The 12,650-nt window shown below is 41.2% G+C and overlaps 1 protein-coding gene across 2 annotated transcripts; it reads left to right on the plus strand.

Moving 5' to 3' along the window:
- The first annotated feature begins 281 nt into the window (after window positions 1-281).
- On the plus strand, window positions 282-12,187 carry LOC111216838 (coagulation factor VII-like). 2 transcript variants are annotated; one of them, XM_022738460.1, is made up of 12 exons: window positions 282-442; window positions 1,857-1,919; window positions 2,100-2,181; window positions 2,291-2,469; window positions 2,906-2,930; window positions 3,315-3,428; window positions 4,162-4,296; window positions 4,578-4,900; window positions 6,683-6,797; window positions 7,565-7,761; window positions 7,907-8,032; window positions 11,671-12,187. In XM_022738460.1, the coding sequence occupies exons 2-12, from the start codon at window positions 1,878-1,880 to the stop codon at window positions 11,911-11,913; spliced, it is 1,581 nt and encodes a 526-aa protein (XP_022594181.1). In that variant the 5' UTR covers window positions 282-442; window positions 1,857-1,877; the 3' UTR covers window positions 11,914-12,187. The 2 variants fall into 2 exon arrangements, with proteins under 2 accessions (XP_022594181.1, XP_022594182.1); XM_022738461.1 differs by having other exon boundaries at window positions 7,907-8,078; window positions 11,671-11,749.
- The last annotated feature ends 463 nt before the right edge of the window (window positions 12,188-12,650 follow it).

Raw genomic sequence — 12,650 nt, forward strand, 5'->3', positions numbered from 1 at the left:
TACTTAGTACGCTGACCTCTTACCTCCGACCCTGTGCAAACTCCTTGATGTCAACTTCAGCTCTGTCTTGCAGGATCATAGAAGGCGTTGTGACCTTTGTCCCCCTCTTCACCTCCTGTTGAGGTTTGTGATGTCAACGGAAAGTCCCTCCCCTCTGTTATTCACTCAGTCTCCTGCGGTGTCCTCTGAGCTGTTGATGTGACGTCTCTGTTTCAATATTTGTATTCAGGGGAAAGATCAATCAAACAGCTTCATCTCCTTCCTCCATTTTACTTCCAAAACAGACACGTCTGTCCTCGCAGGAGACACCAGCACACGACAGGAAACGACAGGAGACAAGAGGAGAACACAGGAGACGACAGCAGACAACAACAGACGACAGGAGACAGCAGCAGACAATAAGAGACAACAGGAGAATAGGGGAGACAGCAAGAGAGAACAGGTAGGTGGACTTACAGCCCAACAGAGTGACAAATAGAGGTTCAACTTCCAAGTCAGGGTCCTAGTCTGAGACTAGGAGGAGGAACAGGAGGAGGAGGAGGAGAAGAGGAAGAGAACAGTTGAGGGAGAGAATAGGACAATGAACAGGAGGAGGAGGAGGAGAAGGAGAGTGTGGACCACTCATGAAAAACAGCACTTAAAATGGTCTTGTGTATTTTGTATCATTTCATGTTGTATTCTGATTTGTTGGTTTGTAGTGTTGTAGTAAATTTTCACTAAAATATACAATGCATTACAAATATACTGAATGTTAGACTTATATATACAATGAAATAGCTATATTCACAACTGAGGTTAGATTTGCATGTGAACCAGCTTTTGCTGAAGTAGGATTGTTATAGAATGGAACCTGGAGGGAATAAAGTAAAAATGGTCTGAAGGGCCTGGGAGCAATGGTGTTGGAGTAGCAGCCTTGGCGAGACCTAGGTTGGGGATAGATAGGAGACTTCTGGACACCTGGCACCACCACTATACCCTGGCAGGCCTGGTTTGGGGAAATTCAACGCAGGATTGGACAGCATTGTTCCCATGGTGTTGATAGGTTCGCTTTAGAAAATAGGGGGAGAGCCCACTTAAGAAGGAACTATATATGATGGTGCATAGGCAATCTGTCTTCAGTTCAGTTCTGGATCTGATCTCGCTTTTATTCTTGTGAAAGAATAAAATTCTATTGCATTGGACTCTGACCATCTCCAGTGACTTCTTTTTTGAATCTTTTTTGACTCCAGTAAGAGTGCAGCTTGTTGAAAGTTAAGTGTTGGTGAAGAGGTGTAGACTTACAGTATTAGACTCTGGCCCGTACCTGGACTTTTTTCTCCACCAGTAAACGCATTCTCATTGGTTGGTTTGTATATGTATTCTGATTAGTTGGTTTCTAATTGGTTGGTAAGATATTCACACTGACACACACTTACATGAACACACTGACACACACTTACATGTACACACTGACGCACACTAACATGTACACACTGACGCACACTAACATGTACACAGTTACACACTATAACATGTACACACAGAGACACATTCTAAAATGTGCACTCTGACACAGACTAAGATGTACACACTGACACACACTCTTACATGTGTATCAACACACAGGTAGACTGACACACCCTCTAACATGTACACACTGACACACACTAACATACACACAACATGTGAACAGTTAATAATGTAATAATGTCATGGTGTAAGAGGTGACTTGGTTTCAGGTGTTCTGTGTTGAAGAAGTTTAAATGTGACCTCATGATGGCACTGCATGTAAAACCAGGATCACTACAGTTATTCCAGTTCATCCTGAGGGCAGCATGAATATCTGATCCACATCTCAATCTGTTATCTCTGTCCAGCTGTCCATCTCTCACAGGTTGATGAGACGCTTCAGTCTGGACCAGTGGAGGACTGACAGAAATGTAGTGTATAATATACACACCATTACAACACATCACACACATGTTCAGCTGTGTTTACGTTGATGTTTAGAACACAGACTCACTGACTGTCAGTGTGAAACCTGAATCTGATGAACATAAACCTGGTTCCTGAGTGGACCTGACAGTTAGGATCTTCTCTCATTGCCTTTGTCCACACAGAAAAACATGCTGCTGCCATCCATAGCTTTGACTTTGACTGTCTGCACCCTGCTGATCAGCTCTGAGCTCATCCAGTGTACAGGTGAGACTCTTCAGAACTAAAGATATGACGTCAAACATTTCGGTCACAAAGATAGTCTCCTTTCATTCCACTGTGTTGTTATTATTTATATACTTTGTCCTCCCCTCAGTGTTCCTGGATCATTCTACAGCGAGTCAGATCCTTCGCTTGCCCTCCTCCTCCAGGAGGCGTCGGGCCAACTCCTTCTCCCTGGAGGAGATGTTACCAGGGAACCTGGAGAGGGAGTGCTACGAGGAGAGCTGCTCTCAGGAGGAGGCCGCAGAGATCTTCCAGACCAAAGAAAAGACGGTACAACCACTGAGGGTCTTCATATGTGTGAATCCAGTCAGATCAGAAATCCAGTCGAGCATTTACCTCAAACCCACAGTCTTATGTCCAACCTCTTTTATATGATATGGAAGAATTCCTGTTAATATTTCTATCAGAGTGTTTTAAAATGGTCCCTGTCCACAGAATACAGCCACTAACTCTGTGTTAATCTGTTATCAGCTACATTGAACAGTTTAACTTTCATTAAATCCAAAATCTCAAAATGTAAGTTACATGCTGCCCAGGTGGGGATGGGGGGTATTTTTGTTCTATCTTGCATGTATAATACTTAAATGTTGGCTTTGGAAATAATAAACAAAAATATAGCAGACACATAAAGAAAAAGCCTGAGGTCAGCGGTCACAGGAGCCACTGTACTGTAGATCTTTAACTCTGAGTGTTGTTTGTCCCACAGCTGGAGTTTTGGTACAGATACACAAGTGAGTACAAAATGATCATTAACTATCAATAATTATGAAACTAACTGACTGACTAACTGACCCAGATGTTCATATGGTTCATATTAACTTTGCTGCCTCCTCTGCTGCTGAAGACTCAGGTCCACATGTGACCACAACAAGAGCAAGAGCTGACAGCTATTCTGGAGCTTTCTATACTTTTCCATGATCTTAATCAGCAGATGGAGTCATCAGTATATACTGTACATTTACTTTCATCTGAAATCATTTCAACTGATCTAAATTCAATCACAACAGACTTTAACTATTTAAATTTCACTTAAATCATTCCATCCACCTGATGACATCACTCTACCTGTATGAATGAGTCATGCTGTGTTCGAGTGTTTCTCCTGTGTGTCATAGATCTGAACCGCTGTCTAATCAACCCCTGTATGAACGGAGGGATCTGCACTATGGACCGAGGAGACTTCATGTGTCTCTGTCCTCCTCAGTACCATGGCAAGATATGTGAATCAGGTAAACATCACCAGAGATCTTAGAGTGTACAACAGGACACTTGAGAAACACGTCCATCATCAGGTTCAGTCCTGTCTCACAGGTAAACTTCATCATGTGGACATTAGTGAAATGCTTTCTAGATCCAGAACCTGAAGAGCCCCTCAGTGCACTGTCCTGACGCCAGTAGCCTTTTATTTTATATTAAATATTCAAAATTCCCCAAATCAAACTTTCACTTTCACTTTGTTATATTATGGCTCCTAAAAGGATCACCCCCCTGCTCCTACACCACCAACCAACACACACATGTACAGGTTAACAAAGGGTTCATATCAATATCAATATGCCAGAGTATCAATAACCTGATTATCAATACAGCAGATTATCAATAACCTGGATATCAATACGCCGGAGTATCATTAACTAGATATCAATGTGCCAGAGCATCAATAACCTGGATATCAATACACCAAAGTATCAATAACCTGAATATCAATACTCCAGAGTATCAATACCCTGAATATCAATACTCCAGCATATCAATAACCTTATTGAAAATACAAGAGTATCAATAACCTGATTATCAATACACCGGAGTTTCATGACCTGAAAATCAATACACCAGAGTATCAATAACCTTGATATCAATACACCAGAGCATCAATAACTTTATATCAATACAACAGAGTACCAATAACCTTGATGTGTGATATTGATATTATAGTAACAATTGGATTTGTACTGTGTGTAGTGGTGTTGGAGTGTCGCTATAGAAACGGAGGCTGTGTGCAGTACTGTAGGGATCTGACAGGGGGAGGTGAAGTTCAGTGTGGCTGCGCTGAGGGATTCAAATTGGAGCCGGATGGACAGAGCTGCTCCTCGACTGGTAACTAATGTTACTACTGTAACTACTGCACATTATACTACTGTTACTTCTGTAACTTCTGCACATTATACTACTGTTACTACTATAACTTCTGCACATTATATCAATGTTACTACTATAACTACTATACATTATGCCACTGTTACTACTATAACTATTGTACATTATACCACTGTTACTACTATAACTACTGCACAGTTTACTACTGTTAGTACATGATGAGCCTGGATGATGAGGTTTCCTTAGTTCAGAGTCAGTCTTTGCGTCCTGTCCCTTTCCAGTGTTGTTCCCGTGTGGTCGCCAGCAGATGCATATGTTGTACCGTGGTCGCTCTCTGTGGGACGTCTCTGAATGGGACAACATCACCATGGAGACACACAGCAACATCACTGAAGACTGGGACCTTAGACTGAATTTTACAGAGACAGAGGAGGAGAGGATGACAATGAACTCCACATCAAGACAGAACAGAAGAAATGACACTTGGCTGATGGGGGATGAGAGGGAGGGAGGTGAGGCTGGGGGAGAAGAGGAGGAGAATGACAAGGTGACAACTCGTATTGTGGGTGGAGTCCTAGAGAAACCAGGAGGGAGTCCCTGGCAGGTGAGGAAGACATTCTGAAAATCAGTTACTTTAAGTGTGACTGATAGCATAATAATAACTAGAAAATTCATGGAGAAATTTTGAATGTGCCTGCTGCTTGGTGCGTCTACTTCACTACTCACATTTCAGTCTGTACAAAGGACATTACTCTCAGTTTCATTCATGTTGTAGAGACTTATCCTGACACTGACCTCAGTCAAAACCATTTAAAGCTGTCACGACTGGCCAAAATAACCTCTCACTAATGGTTTCAAACCCAAATTTGTCCCCACAACCATAGCAAGACATGTATACACACATGCACATGCACTAACAGAAGTGCAATAAAGCACTACCACTATATCCCCATACAGACGATAGCTTATAACATCAAACTTTTATCACCTATCTTACCTCTTACCTTTTCGAGACTCTTATTTTGAAAGTGTATCCATCTCGTGGAGATGGCTTGTGTCTGTAAATGTCTGTGCTTCTGTGTTTGGCAGTATACATTGCATAAGGTTTTGTACAACAGAGCCAATAATTTCCTCTTACCATGTTGAAACTTTAATTTTGAAGGTTAATCCAAATCGTGGAGATGGTGTTTGTGTGTTTCTGTCAATGTGTGTGTGTGTGAGTTGAGCTCCGTCTCCCGCAAAATCATATCATCATATCAAAGCTGTATTTTTAAATCGTCAAGTACCCCTAACAGGATATCGGTCTTGATGAGTAATTCTGTAGACTACAAAGAGATATGTTTGAGATGATTTCTACACCTATCCAATGTTAACAATGAGCGCTATAGGTTACTGCTATTAATTATCACATACTTCAGGCACGTAGTCTCTAACAGCACTATCACCATCTGACATTCAGTGCACACTTCATACAAACAGACTTTCAGCTATTAAGTGATTATTCAGCTTATTGATATCTTAAATTAAAGTTTCTACTGTTAAGGATGCAGTTCATCTTTTGGTTACTAATACAAATGATTACTTCTTCATTAGATTCAATTTTTAAGGCATTTTATTCCTACTTCCCCCTTTGGCAGTAAATAATTTGGCTTTCAACTGTTTCAACAACATGTATCAATTCTCACCTTTTGCAGCTAATAGACTTCAGCTCCTCCAGTTTCATATTTGGCATCTAATTTTTCAAAGCACTTCAGTACTTCAGTTAATATGAGCTGCTTTTTCAATTATTTTAGCATTGTGTCAGAAATCTCCTTCAGGTGTGACATTACAACTTTTGCTTGTAAGTTTCTTCTTTCTTAAGGTTTTCTTCTCAGCCAAATTAGGCCATTTGGCTTTCAACTAACCTGTTTTTCTGTATTTTACATTTTGTATAATTTGTACAGTTTTGTTCTGTTTGTTACACTTTCCATCAACAACTCAGGCCTTTTTCAACTATTTCAGAACATTCAACATCTAGCTTACAAGTTTTGCTTTTAATCTTCATCCATTGATTCATCTACTTCAGCAGTTGCTTCAGCAGCTGCTTCAGCTTCTTCAGCATTGCTTCAGCAGTTGCTTCAGCTACTTCAGCTCTCAGTATTCACACGCATTTTCAGCAGGAAATTGATTTTCTAGTTATTTCATAGTTTCTATAGATATTCGATTATATTGTTATTGTGAATTCTTGTGGCCAGGATACTGGTGTGGTGATCTGGTTGTAATCAGTAATGGCTAATTAAAGGGGCTTATACCGTCAGGTGCATCTCCTAGGTTTGTAGAGATCTTTCTGTAAAACTGGGAGAGAGGAGGACTGACTGAACTGAATCAAATGTGTGCGTGTGTTCAGGTTCTGATCCACAGGTCTGATGGTTATGGTTTCTGTGGAGGGACTCTGGTTTCTGATCGCTGGGTCGTCTCTGCTGCTCACTGCTTTGAAGAGTCTGCAGACCACGTGACTATAGGTGTGTGTGTGTGTGTGTGTGTGTGTGTGTAGGAGACTATGATAAGCAGCGTCTTGATCCAGGTGAGTAGCTGATAAAGATCCAGAGGGTCTTTGTTCATCCTCACTTCACACAGTATAGCAATACTAAGTGTTATTCTACACAGTCATCACTGCTTCACTTCACTACTTTCTGGAGTCATTCAAATGAATTTACAAAAAAAGCCAGATACAGATAAAGTAGCTGTTCACAGATCCAGATCATGATATAATACATTCATTCACCAGTGATGAAAACATGAATGCATCAATAATTTTAATCCTGTAATAGAATATTAATATAAATCTGTAATGGGCCATTCTGCATAACAAGCACTTTTGATTCTGGTACTTTGATGTAAGCGTCACAGGTTCAAAGCCTAGTCAGTGGTTTAAAGTGAAGAAGACACTTTAACATTACATGTGGAAACCGTCATTATTGATGTATTCATCTCCATATAAATATGGGACAGTGAATACAGACATTCTGAGTCATGTGTACTACACTGACCTTAGTTCTGGTTAATGATTTACTGGTTTGACATGTAAACAAACTGTAGATGCCAGCAGGTGACGCTGTACACACAGGTGAAGAAAGGCTACACTGTAGTGTATCAGGTCTGAATTCTCCTGATACTAATGTCCTAATGTGTGTGTGTGTGTGTGTGGTGTGTGTGTGTGTGTGTGTGTGTGTGTGTGTGTGTGTGTGTGTGTGTTTGTGTGTGTGTGTGTGTGTGTGTGTGTGTGTAGGAAACTATGATAAGCGGCGTCCTGATCAAGGTGAGCAGCTGATAAAGATCCAGAGGGTCTTTGTTCATCCTCACTTCCACTCCTTCACCTTCGACAGTGACATTGCTCTGGTCTACCTCGCCCAGCCCGTCCTTAGGGGCCCCACAGCCGTCCCCGCCTGTTTGCCAGACGCCCACCTATCCAAGTACCTGCTGAAGGTAGCTTCATTTATCACACTGACCATTTTTGTGTGTGTGTGTGTGTGTGTGTGTGTGTGTGTGTGTGTGTGTCTGTGTGTGTGTGTGTGTGTGTGTGTGTGTGTCTGTTGAACAGACCTGCAGATGTCACTGTGTCTGTGTTCAGGAGGATAACCGGGGGGTGGTGACGGGCTGGGGGCTCACTCGGTTCATGGGCAGGTCCTCCCGGTTCCTGAGGAAGGTGGCACTCCCAGTGGTCAGCTACAAAGACTGCACTGCGTCCACTGAACAGGTGATCAGCTCCACCTGAGAGCACCTACACTACACTTCACCTGCAGGTGCAGTAACTCAGTACGTTTAACTAACTACTGTTCTGAGGTATTTGTACTTTACCTGAGTACTTTCAAGTTCTACTAATTTATACTTTATACTACTTTACTGCATTTCATTGTATTTTTACTACACAATATTTAATTATCATCTGCAGAGATTTTACACGTGACCATAAAAATGAGGCTTTGTTATTGATTTATCTGTTAACTTTACCTTTATGATATGATATGATATGATATGATATGATATGATATGATATGATATGATATGATATGATTTGATCTGGTCTGGTCTGGTCTGGTCTGGTCTGGTCTGGTCTGGTCTGGTCTGGTCTGGTCTGGTCTGGTCTGGTCTGGTCTGGTCTGATCTGATCTTGTTTGGTCTTGTCTGGTCTGATATGATATGATATGATATGATATGATTTGATCTGGTCTGGTCTGGTCTGGTCTGGTCTGATCTGGTCTGATATGATATAATCTGGTCTGTTCTGTTCTGTTCTGGTCTGGTCTGGCCTGGTCTGGCCTGGTCTGGTCTGGTCTGGTCTGATATGATATGATATGATATGATATGATTTGATCTGGTCTGGTCTGGTCTGGTCTGGTCTGGTCTGATCTTGTTTGGTCTTGTCTGGTCTAATCTGGTCTGATATGATATAATCTGGTCTGTTCTGTTCTGTTCTGGTCTGGTCTGGTCTGGTCTGGTCTGGTCTGGTCTGATCTGGTCTGATATGATATGATCTGGTCTGTTCTGTTCTGTTCTGGTCTGGTCTGGTCTGGTCTGGTCTGGTCTGGTCTGGTCTGGTCTGGTCTGGTCTGATCTGGTCTGATATGATATAATATGATCTGTTCTGGTCTGGTGCAAGGTAGCACTTGTTTTGAATGTATGCAACTTTGGTTTTTGGATGTAAGGGAATGTCTACCTTAGGTAAACTGCTGACCTTTGAGGTGAGCAGGATGCAAGAGGATCCATTACACATCTGGATTTTTTGCTATATCGTTGTCTGTGGTTTATCTACATCATCCAGAGACTTTAGTTATGCATCCTCTTACCTTACCTTTTTTGCCCTCTCTGTGAAGAATGAGATGTGATTAAATGGAAACATGCACAAAGAAGTATTTTATGAATTACAATTGGATTATAGAAACTAAACTGAATGAAATTTAATGAGTGACTAATGGGGAAACATTGTTGCATCTGCACCCAAACCAACCTATGAATGTTGGCTAACATAAATCATGTTATGAGTACAATAGAGAAAAAGATAAAGGAAATATAAAGTAAATAACGTGAGGTCATGTCAAGATTCGTTTGCCAAAATTGAGTGACGTGAGACATACATGTAGCAATAAGCGGTGTATGTCAAGATTTGTTTGCAAGCATAGGGAATGAGAGATACATTCAGCATTAAGCGGTGTATAAATATTCATTTGCCAAAATAGTGGACGCAAGATAGAGCCAAGATGCGTTTAAAAGGAAGAAGAGAAATGTGAAATGTTCGAATAGTCCATCAAGAATCTAGAAAAGAAAATAACCTGAGACACACAGGTTATTAAAAGACAATGTAAACATCTTGTTTGATCTCAAAGTGAGCATTGTCATATCATAGGATGGTATAAGTCAACTGCATACTTTGGGTGTACATGCAATGAAGCCAAATTAATTATCACCAGCTAACATACCTTCAATTTGTGCATTTATAGGCCTATGTATATTTATTGCTGTAAAATTGCTTATTTTGAAATATGCATGGAAAGTACATCATGGGGCAACAGACCAGTAAACCATCTTGTCAAACTTGAATACTTAAAAGAAGATCTAAACATGCTTTGCCACAAAAGGAAAGGAGAATTGTATTGAAATTACTAAAAATGAACCCCCAAAGAAAGTATAGAACAAGCCAGCTGATGGAATGACTCCACGTGAATGGATTCATAATAAAATTGGCTTATGTTATGATGAACCATATTAGACTAATTTGGATAATTGGACAGAAGGTAGATATCTGTTCCAGGGAAGTTTTGAGAAGGATAAGATAGATCTAGTCCGGAAATCTTTAATTGATAATGAAGATGTAGTAGATCCAAATTGGGATTTAACTTATATGAGAGAAGTTTTTAATGCTTGGGAATTGCTGAATACACAATTGCTAATGTTAATAAGACACAGGAAAAGAAAGAAAAACATAAAATCAAGGCTTTAATGATGACACAGGAACTTATGAGTGGGAATAAAAACAGGAACTTTCTGCTTGTGTTACGCAGCCTGATCCGGTTGTGTCCCGTCCTTCAACTAATAGCATGAAGATAGACACAGATTGTATGTGTGATAGGATGCAAGAAAAGACTAACGAGCCTGTTTTTGTGCAGAGTGTGGGTAAGTGTTATGTGCTGATATACCCAGCATTGTCACAGTTAATGCAACCTCCTGCTTATAAGGATGTGCAATGTGATGATGATTAGGAAATGTGGATGTTTGCTCAGGATGAAAGATGAGTGTATGGTGCAAGCATGAGAGAGCAGAAGTGTGGAAGGGTGTTTCCAGCTGTAATCTTTCCTAAAGCAGACACTCTGAGTGGACAGGCTGCTGTCTGGAGAGGACGGTGTGTGCAGCTGTGGTCTGGGAATTGTGAGAGTGTTTGAAACAGCAGAGGGAAAGTATGCTGGGAATGAGACAAGCATTAACAAAAGAAAGAAATGATTTGTGTTTTGAATTTGAATGTATGGAAGTTGAATTTTCACGCATCACACAGGATCGTTAATGAATCCATCTATGTTTGGCAAAGATGTGCAATACAGTTTAACAACATTGATGCCTAATATCGGGATTGAGACTTTGATTGAAAAATGTGAATCTTTGGATTTTGATAATGATGATCTGGTCGAAGGAGCCGCCACTTTGGATGAGAAATTTCCATGGTTAACAACGACACATGAGAAGGCTCATTTATATTCATCTTTTGGTCACGAGAGATCATCTTTTCATCTGGTCTGCTCCGGTCTGGTCTGGTCTGATATGATATGATATGATATGATATGATATGATATGATATGATATGATATGATATGGGCTGGTGATCTGATCTGATACGGTCTGGTCTGGTCTGTTCTGATCTGATCTGGTCTTATATTATCTGGCCTGTTCCAGATCAGACTAATTCTGGTCTGATCTTGTCTGATCTCATCTGATCCAATTTGGTCTGATCTGATCTGATCATCTGTTTTGTTGTCTTCTGTTCTGTTCTATTCTGTTCTGTTCTGTTCTGTTCTGTTCTGTTCTGTTCTGTTCTGTTCTGTTCTGGACTGGTCTGACATGATCTGGTATGTTCTGGCATGTTCTGGTCTGATCTGGTCTGATCTGGTCTGATCTGATCTGGTCTGATCTGGTCTGATCTGATCCAATATGATCTGGTTTGATCTGGTCTTATCTGGTCTGATATGATCTGGTCTCTTTCTGGTCTGGTCTGATCGTGTCTGATCTGATATGATCTGGTGGATTATCATTGTTTTATACTGTAAAAACCTTTGTGAGTAACTTTAATGTGGACTTGTGACTGAACCTGAACCTGAACATGTCTTTGATCTGCTGTGTCTCCTGCAGGTGATCACAGACAACATGTTTTGTGCAGGTTACCTGGAGACCAGTATGGATGCCTGTAGTGGAGACAGTGGGGGACCCTTCATGGTGAACTACAGAGGGACCTGGTTTCTGACTGGAATCATCAGCTGGGGGGAGAAATGTGCTGCTAAGGGGAAGTACGGAGTTTATACCCGACTAGGAAACTTCCTGAACTGGATCAGAGACACCATGGAGAGACAGGATCTAAATGGTACCAGGAGCTGAGAGATGAAAACTGATGAGGACTGATGAGGACTGATGTAAATGTAAAACTGACCTCACAGAACACGTGAGCAACATGCAGCATCAACCCCTCACCTGCGTGAAGTCTGACCTCTGCTGGTGCAGATACTGACCTGACCCTCTGCTATTGGCTGGTCTTTGGTCTTTTTGTGCAATAATGATAACAATGAGAACACTTTCCATATCTGACGGTCAAGTGGGTCAATGAGGTGTGTGTGTGTGTGTGTGTGTGTGTGTGTGTGTGTGTGCGTGCGTGTGCGTGTGCGTGTGCGCGTGCGTGTGTGTTTGTTTAAATGTGTGTGTGTCTCATAGTGTACGTCCCACCTGCTCCTGCAAGTGAACGCACCTGGGGCCTCATTTATAAAACTGTGCGCACGTACACTTTTAGGGGAAATCCTATGCACTAAGTTGAAAACACCATGGAGTGGGGTGAGGAGCCAGCACCTGAGGGGGCAGCCACTGTCACCTGCAGGTTAAAACAGAGTAAATGTACATCTCGAATTAGAATTACTATAATACATTGTTTTATTAACAGCCATCACGCACAGCACCTGCTTGTAGTCTATCCCCTACACCGCTGTGTGCCAGGATAAAAGAGTCATGAGTGGAGCCAGGCCACCGTGCTACCACATCTGTCAGAGTCACATATGACTTGGACATTTATTGAATGCACCTGCTTTCTATTTCCATAAACAAATTTGTTTTCAGATGGAGCCTGT

Source organism: Seriola dumerili, unplaced genomic scaffold (genome assembly GCF_002260705.1).
Source record: "Seriola dumerili isolate Sdu_G_001 unplaced genomic scaffold, Sdu_1.0 BDQW01000036.1, whole genome shotgun sequence".
NCBI classification, from domain to species: domain Eukaryota; kingdom Metazoa; phylum Chordata; class Actinopteri; order Carangiformes; family Carangidae; genus Seriola; species Seriola dumerili.

Coding starts and splice junctions, on each gene's coding strand:
- LOC111216838 (XM_022738460.1), top strand. CDS start 1,878: ATGAGACGCTTCAGTCTGGACCAGTGGAGGACTGACAGAAAT. Junction 2,182..2,290: donor TGAGCTCATCCAGTGTACAG/GTGAGACTCTTC, acceptor TCCTCCCCTCAG/TGTTCCTGGATCATTCTACA. Junction 3,429..4,161: donor TGGCAAGATATGTGAATCAG/GTAAACATCACC, acceptor TACTGTGTGTAG/TGGTGTTGGAGTGTCGCTAT.